General features: G+C 52.5%; 1 protein-coding gene across 3 annotated transcripts; it reads left to right on the top strand.

The window, feature by feature from the left end:
* The first annotated feature begins 783 nt into the window (after window positions 1-783).
* Window positions 784-6,955, top strand: SIVA1 (SIVA1 apoptosis inducing factor). 3 transcript variants are annotated; one of them, XM_017861893.1, is made up of 4 exons: window positions 784-997; window positions 3,203-3,397; window positions 4,181-4,337; window positions 6,727-6,955. In XM_017861893.1, exons 1-4 carry the CDS (start codon window positions 880-882, stop codon window positions 6,782-6,784), a joined length of 528 nt encoding a protein of 175 aa, XP_017717382.1. In that variant the 5' UTR covers window positions 784-879; the 3' UTR covers window positions 6,785-6,955. The 3 variants fall into 3 exon arrangements, with proteins under 3 accessions (XP_017717382.1, XP_017717383.1, XP_017717384.1); XM_017861894.1 differs by lacking the exon at window positions 6,727-6,955 and adding an exon at window positions 6,518-6,714; XM_017861895.1 differs by lacking the exon at window positions 3,203-3,397 and having other exon boundaries at window positions 797-997.
* The last annotated feature ends 7,151 nt before the right edge of the window (window positions 6,956-14,106 follow it).

The following is a 14,106-nucleotide window of genomic DNA, read 5'->3' as shown; positions in this document are numbered from 1 at the left end:
TCCCGTTCCTACCCAAAATTAAAAAGCGGAGCGCGGAGGCGCGCGCCTGCGGTCCCAGCTACCCGGTAGGCAGAGAAGGGAGGATCGCCTGAGCCCGGAAGGCGGAGGCTGCAGAGAGCCGAGACTGTACCACTGCGCTCTAGTCTGGGTGACAGAGCGAGACCCTGTCTCTAAAAGGAAAAAAGAGCTAGGAAAAAGCAGACTGCCCCTTAACTTCGGAGAAGTAAATGAGGAACTATAACCAGTGTCTACTGTTTAGGCATCAAACAAAAGCTGACAGGAATCCCGGCCGTCCCCGACGTCGCCCTGGCCAATCCCGCGCCGTTCCTCAAACTAGACCCGCCCCGACGTCGCCCTGGCGTATCCCACGCCGATCCTCAAACGAGGCCCGCCCCCGATGCACAAGCTCCGCCCCTTACACTCGCCGCCCTTGCTGCCCCGTCCTGATCCTCGGCTTCACCCCCGGCTCTTCCCGCGCAGCCGAATGCCGCCCTGACCTGGTTCCCAGCCTACCTCGTTTCGCACTGCATAGGAACCCCGCCCCTAGACTGTCCTCCCGCCTATCCTGAGCCGCGTGCGCACAATCCCTCCCACGGACCCGCCCACCCTGATCCTCAACCTCGCCCCTGGCCTTTCCCGCGCGGTCGAGTCCAGTACACCGGCGTATGAGTCCCACCCCCGATCTCGTCCTCCGCCTATCCCGCGCCGCTCCGCGCAGGAGCCCCGCCCCCCACTTCACCCTCAGCCTATCACGCGCCGCGTCGCTTCCTCGGCCTCAAACCCGCTCACGCCCGCGGACGGGCGCGCGGCTGTGACGTCACTGCGTCGTTGGTAAGGGGCTGGCGGCCGGGGAGTTGCGTAGCTCCCGGCCCCGCGGCAATGCCCAAGCGGGGCTGCCCTTTCGCGGACGCGGCCCCGCTACAGCTCAAGGTCCGCGTGGGCCAGAGGGAGGTGAGCCGCGGCGTGTGTGCCGAGCGCTACTCGCAGGAGGTCTTCGGTGAGTGCCGGGCGGGCTGCCGAGGGTCCACTGCGTCGGGGCCTGGAACGGGCCGGGCCTCAGTGTCCCCTCTGAGGCCTGAGCGGGGGCTCGAGGGCCCTGCTTTCTGGCCGCGGTTACACAAGCTGGCCACGCCTAGGGCTGGAGTCACTGAGGGGATGTGAGGAGCCCAGCGTTCACCCACCTTGTCCAACAACCTGAAAGAAGAGGATCGCTGCCCTTAGCCCCCGCCCTCTTCCACGATCCCGGTTAGTCGCCGCCCCGCAGTGAGCGGCAGCCGCCTGGTGCTTCTTCAGGACTGTCCCGTGCAGGATGCCCTGGGGGAGGTCGGGGAGCGGGGCGTCCTGCATGGAGTTAACCCGAAGAGTGCCCCTTCTGACCCAAGAGGTATTCATGGAGCGCGCCGCCCCTGCCAGGCACTGCGGCTGTCCTGGGAGACCAAAGGCGGGCAAGACAGATGTGCCCCGTCTCCCGGGAGCTCCCCAACCTAGTTGGGGAGACCAGCAGGAGAAGGAGTCGCCACAGGTGATCCGGCAGGCACAGGTGTGTGCAGTCGCACCTGCAGGGATGGCATGGAAGGCTTCTCGGAAGAACAGAGTCTGAGCCGAATCCTGCGGGGGAGAGTGGGAGTTAGCCAGGCAGAGGCGGGGAAGGAAGAGGCCGAGGCAGAAGCCAGGCAGCAGGAGAGCGACATAGGACTCCGTGTGGCTGGAATGTCCAGTTCTGGGTGGGATGTGAGGGCAGTGAGCTCCCAGGCCTTCTCTGGCTTTCTCCTGTGGATTTCAGGCGTGTTAGTCGTATTGACCATCACTCTGACTGGGGTGATTAATACCCTGGGGCAGGTGCAAAGTGGAGCTTACCTTGCCTAGTAGTTGGGGCACAAGGTCTGCACCTGTAGAGCAGTTAGAGGATGACCCAGGGGGTGTGATTTGTCTGGTGCCGCTTGTGCCTTGGGGATGAAGGAAAGACTCTCCCTCCCGAGGTTCCTGTGTGCCGTGTCTCCAGTGTGCTAGGGCTGTGCAAGCCAGTGCTGTCCCGGGCCATGCGGAGTTAAGAGGAATAATGCCATGGGAACTGTGGCTGGACTGCAAGCGTCTGCCCTCTCAGGACAGTTGAAAAATTCAAACACTGTGCAGGCAAGAAGAGGAAGATGGAAACGGGGCCTGGCTCAGTCTGGCTCTTTACTCTTTACAAAGTAGGTAAATGCAGGACACCTACTTTGAACTGTGTAACAGTTTCCAAATTCCAGGCCACAGCTGTCACCCTGATCTCTTAACCTCGAATTGTTCACAAGGCCTTGAGGACAAGGATTAGCCTCACCACGTGTCTGTCCCATTCCTTTCCCATTATAGATGGGGGAAGGTGTGGGGGGCCAGGAGGAAGAGGTGCAGGGTGTTGTGGGCTGGCATCAGCTAATTTGAGTTACCACTATTATTGCTGCCCATTTCATGTAAAGCCACATAGAGTTTCTGGGATCTCTGCCTTTACTGTGTTATAATGAGGTGGAAAAAACAAAAACAAAAACAAAGCATTTCTGGGTCTGGTCCTGGGCGTCTGAGTTTCTGAAGCTCCCCCGGTGACTGAACTGTGGCCTGATGGAAAACCACTGCTCCCAGGGATGGGTGGGTATTTTAGAACGAGATCTGGAAGGTTCTGGGATGCTTGTCTTGCCAGCAACTCTGTAGCAGGTGAAGGGGTTGTGCGCTGGCCAGAGGCTGCAGGCCCAGCTCCAAACTTCTGGCTGCTTCCTTGGCAGTGATAAGCTTTGTGAATTAGTGCTCCACAGTGCAGAGCTCCCTCTGTGCATTCCACAGAGCCTGCTTTCCAGGTGGGGAGTGCTGGGGAAGCAGAAAAGGGAGAAAGGGGAACGAGCTCAGTGAGGCAAGGCCGGCCGTGAGTTGCCGAAAATTAGCAGAGTGATAGGAGAGGGAACCCTTGCATCAGGCACAGGTGGGGCTGTAGGGCTGGAGCCTTCCTGGAGGAGATGACAGCTAAGCCAGGTAAGGAAGGGAGGCACGAGCATTCTCAGCTTAGAGGCAGAGCAGGACCCTGCTTGCCAGGGCACAACACAGGCTGAGGTCACTGGGTGACAGAGGCCACACAGGAGGACGATGGGGTTCATGTGAGGCTGGAAAGACTAAGTGGCCATGCAGGGGCTTCGTTGGTACACAGTGAAGGATGTGAGAATGATTTGTCTTCCCCCAGAGAAGACCAAGCGACTCCTCTTCCTCGGGGCCCAGGCCTACCTGGACCATGTGTGGGATGAAGGCTGTGCCGTCGTTCACCTGCCAGAGTCCCCAAAGCCTGGCCCTACAGGGGCGCCGAGGGCTGCACGTGGGCAGATGCTGATTGGACCAGACGGCCGCCTGATCAGGAGCCTTGGGCAGGCCTCCGAAGCTGGTGAGTGGCACCAGCAGCCCTTCGTGGCTGTGGCACTGAGAGCAGGTGGTGGCACAGGCATTTTTCATTTGCAAGCTCAGGCTTTTCCTCCCTGGGCAAGCAGGAGTCTGACCTAGAGCTTGGCCTTCTGGCTCAGAAGCCTCCTGTTATCAGGAGGTCTCACATTCGAGACTGGAAGTGATTAAACAGTTTCTAACTACTGGGCCAGAAAAACAGCAGAGACTCCCTGGGTATCCCATCTGCTTTCCACGTGCAGCCCCCTGGGATGGTCCCACATGGCTGGAAACACGCCGCTCCCATCCCTGTGCAGTGTGGAGTGTGGGTCTCAGAGCATCACCTGTGTTGCTGGTTAGAAATGCAGTCCCCGACCCTACCTCGAGGCTGGTTGGTGTGTCTGGGAGGAGCTCAGGCACCTCTTGGTTAACCAGTAAGGCAGTGGGCCACACTTTGAGACCCAGATGGGACACATGGAGTTCTGACAAGCAGCAGGGGAAGACTGATCCTTCCAGCACTGGCCTCCAGGTAGCAGAGGGACCTGGTGAGGGAAGGAGCACTGAACTTGGAGTCACCTGCAGGCATGTCTCACCTTGGATCTCGCTAGTGAAACGGGGTCCTATGCACTGTGCCAGGCTCCTGGGTTGTCAGAAGGACCTAGTGTGGGTGAGGATGGGGTAAGCAGGTCAGAGCCCTCTGCCCTCAGGTGTGCATGGAGTCAGGTAGGCCAGCAGTCCCGGAAACTCCCGTCTCCTTGCAGGCTGACAGCATGGCGTTTCTTCCTCACAGACCCATCCGGGATAGTGTCCATCGCCTGTTCCTCATGTGTGCGAGCCGTAGATGGGAAGGCAGTCTGCAGCCAGTGTGAGCGAGCCCTGTGCGGGCGGTGTGTGCGCACCTGCTGGGGCTGTGGCTCCGTGGCCTGTACCCTGTGTGGCCTCGTGGAGTAAGTACTTTAGTCCCTGGAGCTGCTGAGATCCCGTAGCCCCAGCAAGGCGTGACGGGGGACGGGTGGGTCACCCATGTTGGCAAGGGCCCACAGCACCCACATGTGTGGCATCTGACGCAGTGCCATCTGGCATTGCCTAATGGGACATGGTGGCCATAGATGCTTGGCCCAACTTTAGTGGTAGTAATCCTCTCTAAGGGAAAGCTGAACCTCACAGATGATCTGCTGTGTATCCAGCTCTGGTCCCTGTCTTTAGCTGCTTCCTGTTCTGGTCTTTGAGCGCCCCCACCTTCTCCTCCTCTGGCCTTTGAGCACCCCTCTCCCCGTCCTTCTCACTGTCTGAGAAGCCCCTGGTTGGTGACACAGGTGCACACTGCAGCTTCGCCACAGTCATGCGTGCTGTTTGGTTGTAGACCCTCTCAGGCAGGAAGTGGAATGTTTGCGTAGTCTCCCATTTGTGGGTGGGTTTGCTGCAGCTGGCTGGATCCCGTCCTTACTCCTAAGGTGGGGAGCGGCATTCTCACCACAGGGGCTACTCAGCTGGTGGGTGGGAGTGGACAGTGTGGAGCCTGTTTGCCCTGCCCCTTGAGAAAGATGACTTCATCCAGACACATGTGGAACTGGCTCTGTAGACCCAAAGCAAGCTTAGTCCAAACAGTGTCTGAAATTGTCCATCTAAAATAGAAACCACATATTACATCTCAAGTCCTTTCTCTTGAGCCTTTCTTCAGTCGGGGCAGAGGCCCAGACTCATTGGAGATGGCGAGCCCCGGGCAGGGGGTGGGCAGCACCAGGGAGAAGTGCCGCGTGCCTGTGGTCGGCTCCCATGGCTTCAACATGGGCAGGAGTGGGGTAACGCACCCCATCCGGGTTAGGAATCATCTGCAAGGCATCCTGCCCATCCTCTGCAGGGCTCTCCAGCTGGCTGCTGGTGGCAGGGAAGGGGCTGTCTTCACGGCTCACCCACTGTACTACTGGCAAACTCTGCAACACCAGGTGGCAAGCAGTTCTGGCTGCCTTGTTGACTCCATGGTCCTGTCGTGTTTGGGGTGGCCATTGCTGGTCTTGTTTCCTCGCGGCGTCTCTCTCTCTTTTTTTTTTTTTTTTTTTTTTGAGACAGAGTCTCGCTCTGTCTCCCAGGCTGGAGTGCAGTGGCCGGATCTCAGCTCACTGCAAGCTCCGCCTCCCGGGTTCACGCCATTCTCCTGCCTCAGCCTCCCGAGTAGCTGGGACTACAGGCGCCTGCCCCTCGCCCGGCTAGTTTTTTGTATTTTTTAGTAGAGACAGGGTTTCACCATGTTAGCCAGGATGGTCTCGATCTCCTGACCTCGTGATCCGCCCGTCTCGGCCTCCCAAAGTGCTGGGATTACAGGCTTGAGCCACCACGCCCGGCCAAAGCGTCTCTCTTAATCACTTTCTCCCTGTGTTTTGCTGGTTTCTCTCACCTTTACCCTTAGAGCTTTTTTTTTTTTTGAGACAGAGTCTCGCTCTGTCATCTAGGCTGGAGTGCAGTGGCGTGATCTTGGTTCACTGCAACCTCCGCCTCCTGTGTTCAAGCAATTTTCCTGTCTCAGCCTCCCAAGTAGCTAGGATTACAGGCGTGCACCGGCACGCCCAGCTAATTTTTGTATTCTTAGTAGAGATGGGGTTTCACCATGTTGGCCAGGCTGGTCTCGAACTCCTGACCTCAGGTGATCCTCTGGCCTCGGCCTCCCAAGGTGCTGAGGTTACAGGCGTGAGCCACCATGCCCGGCCCTTCCCTTAGTCTTGATACATCAGAAGAAAGCACTGTTTGATGTGCTTCAGTGTAGACCATTGTGGTTCGGTGAATTCTGGCAGGTCATCTGGAGGTTTCTTTGGAGAGCTTCTATCCTACTGTAAACCCAGGTTGGGCCTCATGTGAATTCGTTGGCAGTGGGAATCAGCTAGGGTTGCTGTACCTGAGTTCGCAGACCAGGTGGCTTAGACAGCAGAGAGGTACTGCCACACAGCTTTGGAGACCAGAAGTCTGAGAGGAAGGTGCTGGCAGGGCTGGTTTCTTCTGAGGCTGCGATGGGAAACCTGTCCTGACCTCTCTCCTGGTGTCTACTGGTTATCTTTGGTGTTCCCTGTAGACAGCTGCCCACTCCCTGTATCTTCATGTCTTCCTTCTCTGTGTCCTTCTCTTCACGTGGCAGTCTTTTCAGGATGCTGGTCGTGTTGCCTTAGGGCCCCTACATCAGTGCCATCATCTAGACTGATTCTGCTGGCAGTCATCCTGTCTCCAGATAAGGTCATGTCCTGAAGTGTTCTGGGTTAGGACTTTGACGTTTGAATGGTGGGGACTGGTGGACACAATTCAGCCCCTGACAGCAGCTTTTCTCTCCCCTCCCTGACGCTGTCACAGCTGCAGTGACATGTACGAGAAAGTGCTGTGCACCAGCTGCGCCATGTTCGAGACCTGAGGCTGGCTCAAGCCGGCTGCCTTCACGGAGAGCCACGCCGTGCATGGCAGCCTTCCCTGGACGAGCGCTCGGTGTTCACACTGAACTGTGGGGTCAGTGGGAAGGCCTTTTACATGTTCTATTTTGTATCCTAATGACAGAATGAATAAACTTCTTTATATTTGCACAAGAGGACTCTTGTCTGTCAGCACTTCTGAGGGTGGAGTTTGTGACCCTCCATCTGGGATGGCCAAAGGAACAGTCAGTGGGCGGGGCCTGCTGCACCTGTTGTCTACCCACCAGCTCCTAGAAACCCCACTGTGCATTGTATGAGGCCCCTCACTCGCCCTCTGCTACAGATGGGAAGTCTCAGCCCAGAGCACGTTCCTCCCCAGCTTGCCCAGCTGGTAATGGGGAGAAAGGACCCAGGTCTGGCTCCAGGGTACACAACCAGTGTACTAGACCCTCATGGAGAGAGGTGATACTCGCACACTATCCCCAGATGCCACTGTCATGCACACCTGATCCATCACATCTTGGTGTCTAGTTGACTTTTTTGGTGCCTGTGTGGTCAGACCCTGTGTGATTGATAGGCCCCTGCCCTCTGGGAACTTTGCTCTAGCAGGGAGATGGCTGTAGCAGTGCTCCCCCTGCAGTCAGTGTAGCTTGTGTGGGGCCTTGAAGGAAGAGGAGTTGTTGACAGGAGAGGAGGCGGGGTGGCCTGGAGGACAGAAGAGGGCTTGAGTGCTGGTCCCCACACAGGTCCACTGAGACGAGTCCCAGCCCCTCCAGGGATGAATGAGCAGTCGAGCCACAGCCCCTCGGAGAAGCTCTGGACTAGAGTAAAGGTTGGTTGGGGCAGAGGGTGGGTGGGAGCGTGTGCCGGGGATAGTTGAGAAGAGCCTTTGCTGTTCCTGGGAAGCTGTTGGAGGAGCAGATGATGCTGATTCTTAGAGAAAAATCAGTGGTGCCCAGGTGGTGGGGCCGAGGACATACCACTCCCATGTCACGGGTAGAGGGGACCCTCAGAGAGGTGGTCAGCATGGTAAAATTCCAGGGGGCAACTTAGAAGGGGATTGCAGAGGACTGGCTGGGGGCTTCCTGCACTGAGGACGGCCTTGACCGCCTGCTGCGAGCACCAGCAGCAAGTGGCCACAGTCAGCCATGTGCTGACTCCTTCCAGGTGTCCACAACAGACTCTGCCACCCAAGCCCTCATTTCTGTTACTCCTGTCGCTGCTCCCTCGGGCCTGTCAGCTTTTCCCTTCATATCCTCTGGCTGCGTCCCTGCCCCACGGGACCACACTGCTCCAGCCAGCCTGCCTCCCTCCCCTGTGGAGTCACTACATAGCACCCTCCAGGCTCCCTGCTTCTCCCCTGCACGTGGCAGTCTGTCCTTATACAGCACCAGATCTGTCACTCCCCTGTGCCAACACTTCAGTGGCTAAACATGTCTTTAAAAGTAAAAGCCTGTGGCCCCACAGCCTCTGGCTTCACCCCTCCTCCCCCGTCCCAAGGCTTGCTCTGCCCCAGCCCGGCCTTCCTGCTGTTCTGAGAATGCTCAGCATGTTTCTCCTGTACCCCCTTCACTCCCTTTGCCTGGGGAGCTCTTCTCTGGACGGCCATAGGGCTCCCCGGGATTCAGCTCAGAGAAGCATCCCAGTGCCCTAATGTGTAGGACAACCCCTCCATCACTCTCTCTCCCGCCCTACCTAACTTTACCACTGGGTGTAATGCTTATTTATTTATTTATTTGAGACGGAGTATCGCTCTGTCGCCTGGGCTGGAGTGCAGTGGCCGGATCTCAGCTCACTGCAAGCTCCGCCTCCCGGGTTTACGCCATTCTCCTGCCTCAGCCTCCCGAGTAGCTGGGACTACAGGCGCCCGCCACCTCGTCCGGCTAGTTTTTTGTATTTTTCTTCAGTAGAGACGGGGTTTCACCGGGTTAGCCAGGATGTTCTCGATCTCCTGACCTCGTGATCCGCCCATCTCGACCTCCCAAAGTGCTGGGATTACAGGCTTGAGCCACCGCGCCCGGCCTGTAATGCATATTTAAGCAAATATGCAAATGTACTTATTTTCTGTACTAACTGAGGTGTCGCTTCCATGAGGGATGGGACTTTGCCTAAAGCAGTACCTGGCATATATGTTTGTAAATATTTCTTGGTCTTCCAGCTGTGGTGGAGCAACAAAACTGGCCCATAGACGACCAGATATAGATACAGATACAGATCTGTAGACAGCAGACAGCAGCCAGTGCAGGATAGCAGTGCCTGAGAGGGAACAAACGCCAGGAGCCCAGGGCAGCTGGAACACTGGAGTAGAAATTGCCTCCGTGTTGTTCCCCACAAGGCTCCTGCTGAGGACTGATGGCTCCTGTGTGTTGGGAAACTGCCTGAGGCTGGGGAAAGAGCCATTGGAAGAAAGCAGGAAGCAAGTCACATTCCCAGCACTAAGTGTGGAGAAACCTCATTCATGGAGAACAGGGTAGAGGACTCCAAAGGATATTGATGTCATATTCAGGCTAGATTAGCCCTAGACTAGAGACTGCTCTGTGCCTTCCTAACAACTTTAAGTCAAGCCTCAAAAAGACCAGACGGTTGCAAGTACTTTAATAGCATCCAGAACAAAACTCAAAAGTAAGGGGGAAACATTTTGTTTTCTTTAGAACAAACATGAGGCCGGGTGTCAATAACTCATGCCTGTAATCCAAACACTGTGGGAGGCTGAGGCGGGTGGATCACTTGAGGCTAGGAGTTTGAGAACAGCCTGGCCAACATGGCAAAACCCCATCTCTAAAAATACAAAAATAAGCCAGGCATGGTGGCAGGTGCCTGTAATCCCAGCTACTCGGGAGGCTGAGGCAGGAGAATCACTTGAACCCAGGAGGTGGAAGTTACAGTGAGCCAAGATCTCACCACTGCACTCCAGCCTGGGTGACAGAGTAAGACTCCGTCTCAAAAAAAAGAAAAAAAAAACAAACATGCAAAGAAGCAGGAACTACACCACACAATGAGAAGAAAAGTTAGTCTGTAGAAACAGACCCAGAAATGACACAAGGTGGTAGAATAATTCTGTCTACTAAGTAGACAAAGACATCGGAATGGCCATTATTAAGAAGGATAGAGGAAAACAGGAGCATGTTAAGAAAAGGAATGAAAGACATAAAAATGGCCCAAACAATTTCCAGAGACAAAAATACAACGTCTGAGATGGAAAATACACTGATGAGATTAAAACCAAAATAGACATTGCAGAATGTGGACTTGAAGCCATAGCAATATAAACTATCCAAAAGGGAACAGAAAAAAAAAAATGGGGGAAATGGCAGAGCCCCTCTGAGTTGTGGGACAAGTTCAGGCAGCCCACTGTGCCTATAACTGGAGACCCATGGACCAGGGGCATAGGAGGGTGGAGACAACTTTTGGAAAAAATAATGGTAGGCTGGGCGTGTAATCTTAGCACTTTGGGAGGCTGATGCTGGCGGATCACCTGAGGTCAGGAGTTGGAGACCAGCCTGGCCAACATGGTGAAATGCCGTCTCTACTAAAAATACAAAAATTAGCCAGGTGTGGTGCAGTTGCCTATAATCCCAGCTACTTGGGAGGCTAAGACAGGAGAATCACTTGAACCTGGGAGGCAGAGGTTGCAGTGAGCTGAGATTGCGCCATTGCACTCCAGCCTGGTTGATAAGAGCGAAACTCCATCTCTAGATAAATATAATTAAAATAATGACTGCAAAATTTTCCAATTTGGTGGAAACATAAAGCCACAGATCCAGGAACCTCAGTAAACCCCAATAGAAACATGGAGAAAATTACATGAAGCACATCATGAAATTCTCCAAACCAGTGAAAAATAAAAATCTGAAAAGCAGCCAGAGAAGAAAGGCACTTTGTGTTTACAGGAACAAAAAATGGCAGCAAGACTTCTCACTAGAAACTGCAAGCGGACAGTGAACAACACCTGTGGGTTGGGCAAATAACTTGAATAAACTTATTTATTTATTTATTTAGTTAGTTAGTTAGTTAGTTAGTTAGTTAGTTATTTGAGACAGAGTTTCACTCTTGTTGCCCAGGCTGGAGTGCGGTGGCGCGATCTTGCCTCACCACAACTTCCACCTCCCGGGTTCAAGCAATTCTTCTGCCTCAGCCTCCCAAATAGCTGGGATTTCAGGCATGTGCCACCACACCTAGCTAATTTTGTGTTTTTAGTGGAGACGGGGTTTCTCTATGTTGGTCAGGCTGCTCTCAAACTCCCGACCTCAGGTGATCTGCCTGCCTCAGCCTCCCAAAGTGCTGAGATTACAGGCATGAGCCACTGTGCCTGGCTTGAATAAACATTTATCCAAATTTAGTTTTGTAAGAAAAGAATGTCAACCTGGAATTCTATACCCAGTGAAAATATCTTTCAAAAGTGAAGGTGAAATAAAGACTTTTCAGACATACAAAGCTGAAAGAATTACAAAAATTATGAAAAGATGCTTTCCTGGCAGAAGGAAAATGACACCAGATGGAAAGTGCATATACACAAAGATATGACGAGCCCCTGAAATGGTCACTGTGTGGGAGGACACAAAAGGCAGGGTTTTTTCTGATTTTTAAAAGTACCTGTAATCCCAGTTACTCAGGAGATTAAGCTGGGAGAATCACTTGATAGGGGTTCAAGGCCAGCCTGGGCAACATGGCAAGACCCTGTCTTTAAATATGTATATATATAATCTCTTTAAAAGACAATTGCCTAGGCTAGCTGCAGTGACTCACACCTGTAATCCCAACACTTTGGAAGACTGAGGCAGGCGAATCACCTAAGGTCAGGAGTTCAAGACCAGCCTGGCCAATATGGCAAAAACCCCATCTCTACTAAAAATACAAAAATTATCCAGGCGTGGTGGCGCACACCTATAATCCCAGCTACTGAGGAGGCTGAGGCAGGAGAATCACTTGAACCCAGGAGGCGGAGGTTGCAGTGAGCCGAGATCTCGCCATTGCACTCTAGCCTGGGCAACAGAACAAGACTGTCTCAATTTTAAAAAAGGCCAGGCGTGATGGCTCATGCCTGTTATCCCAACACTTTGGGAGGCCGATGCTGGCAGCTCACCTGAGGTCAGGAGTTTGAGACCAGCCTGACCAACTTGGAAAACCCTGTCTCTACTAAAAATATAAATTAAAAAAAATTAGCTGGGTGTGGTGGTGGGCGCCTGTAATCCTAGCAACTCAGGAGGCTGAGGCAGGAGAATCGCTTGAACCTAGGAGGCAGAGGTTGCAGTGAGCCTAGATCACGCCATTGCACTCCTGCCTGGGTGATAGAACGAGACTGTCTCAAAAAAAAAAAATTAAAAAAAAATTGTCTATACAGATGCTCCTCAGCTTATAATGGGTTACATCCAGATAAACCCATCACAAGTTGGAAATATTGTTAAGGAACATACTGAATGTGTATCGCTTTTGCAACATCATAAAGTTGAAAAATTGTAAGTTGAACCATTGTAAGTCAGGGACCGTCTGTACATAGAGAACTCCTAACACGCAACAATTAAAAAAAATTCAAAAATGGGCAAAGGACTTGAGTAAACATTTGTCCAAAGAATATGTAAAAACAGCACGCACATGAAAAGATGCTCAACGTCACTGATTATTAGGGAAATGCAAATCAAAACCACAATGAGATACCACCTCACACCCATCAGGATAGCTATTATTTGAAAACAAAACAAGTGTTGGGGAGGATATGGAGAAATTGGAACATTTGTGCACTGCTGGTGGGAATGTGAAATGGTGCAGCCAGTGCAGAAAACAGCAGGCAGTTCCTCAAAACACTAAACATAAGCCTGGCACAGTGGCTAATGCCTGCAATCCTAGTGGTTTGGAAGGCTGAGACGGGAGGATCACTTGAGCCCAGGAGTTCAAGACCAGCCTGGGCAACATAGTGAGACTCTGTCTCAAAAAAATAAAAGGAAAATAAGAACTAAACGTAGAATTGCTGTTTGATCCAGCAATTCCACTTCTGGGTATAGACACAAAAGAATAGACAGCAGGGGTGTGAACAGGTATTTGTACACAAGTTTATAGCAGCATTATCCCCAATAGCGAAATGATGGAAACAACCCGCATGTTCATCACGGGACAAATGCATAAACAAAATGGGGTCTATACATGCAGTAAAATAGTATTTAGCCTTAAAAAGAAATAAAATTCTGACATGCTACATCACAAACGAACCTTAAAGATACTATGGCTGAGTGAAATAAGCCAGACACAAAAAGACAAACACTGCATGATCTCACTTCTATGAAATCCCCAGAGGACTGGGGAGCTACATTCATTCGTTTATTCAAAATATATTTATTCTAAATGCAACACAGTATCCTGGATTGTATGTGTATACTGGAATAGAAAAAGAACATCAGTGGGAAAACTGGTAAAATCCAAAAAATAAGCCAATAAAGGAGATAAAATGAGACAACCGACAATACTTATTTAATCCAAAAAAGACAGAAAAGGGTGAACAAAGAACAAATGGGACCTATAGAAAAAGAGCAAGATAGTATATTTAAGCTCAACCATATCAATAGTTGCATTAAATGTAAATGGTCTAGACACCTTAATTAAAGGGCAATGATTGTTAGTTTTTTTAAAAAATAACAACAACAACAACAAAAACCTACATGCTCTCAGCCCCTTCTGTCCCATACTTGCTAGAAGCAAAAGAATGAAATAATTATCTGTTGTATGGTAAGTTCAGCCTTTGAGTGGACATTCACTGGAAGTGACATCTTCTGGGAAAGCAGACCTAGCCCTTATCCTGACATGCCGCAGTAGCGCTGTCAGCTCCTGGGACCTCATCTACAACACTGAGGCCCCCAGACCCAGGGACCTGCAGAGCCTTCAGTTACCCACACCTGCTGAAACGTGGGAGGTCTAAGTGCTAAAGTCACTTTTATTATCTTCCTCCCTTCCAGGCCGGCCTTGTGCTGGAAAGAGCATGATGTGCATATGTGAGAAACAAACTCACCCATCCACGCCCAAAGAATGGACTCGGAGACCCGGAGAGCAGCCAAAGTGAGACTTTTTTTTTTTTTTTTTTTTTTTTGAGACGGAGTCTGGCTCTGTCTCCCAGGCTGGAGTGCAGTGGCCAGATCTCAGCTCACTGCAAGCTCCGCCTCCCGGGTTTACGCCATTCTCCTGCCTCAGCCTCCCGAGTAGCTGGGACTACAGGCGCCCGCCACCTCGCCCGGCTAGTTTTTGTATTTTTTAGTAGAGACAGGGTTTCACCATGTTAGCCAGGATGGTCTCGATCTCCTGACCTCGTGATCCACGTGTCTCGGCCTCCCAAAGTGCTGGG

The sequence above is a fragment of the Rhinopithecus bieti genome, unplaced genomic scaffold, assembly GCF_001698545.2.
Source record: "Rhinopithecus bieti isolate Rb0 unplaced genomic scaffold, ASM169854v2 scaffold_61461, whole genome shotgun sequence".
Taxonomy (NCBI): domain Eukaryota; kingdom Metazoa; phylum Chordata; class Mammalia; order Primates; family Cercopithecidae; genus Rhinopithecus; species Rhinopithecus bieti.
The sequence above is the reverse complement of the archived record's forward strand: the minus strand, read 5'-3'. Positions and strand labels throughout refer to the sequence as shown.

Bases quoted from the DNA above. Each gene is read 5' to 3' on its own strand.
- SIVA1 (XM_017861893.1), top strand. From the start codon at position 880: ATGCCCAAGCGGGGCTGCCCTTTCGCGGACGCGGCCCCGCTACAGCTC. The intron at 998-3,202 runs GTGAGTGCCGGG...GTCTTCCCCCAG, and splicing joins CTACTCGCAGGAGGTCTTCG to AGAAGACCAAGCGACTCCTC. The intron at 4,338-6,726 runs GTAAGTACTTTA...ACGCTGTCACAG, and splicing joins ACCCTGTGTGGCCTCGTGGA to CTGCAGTGACATGTACGAGA.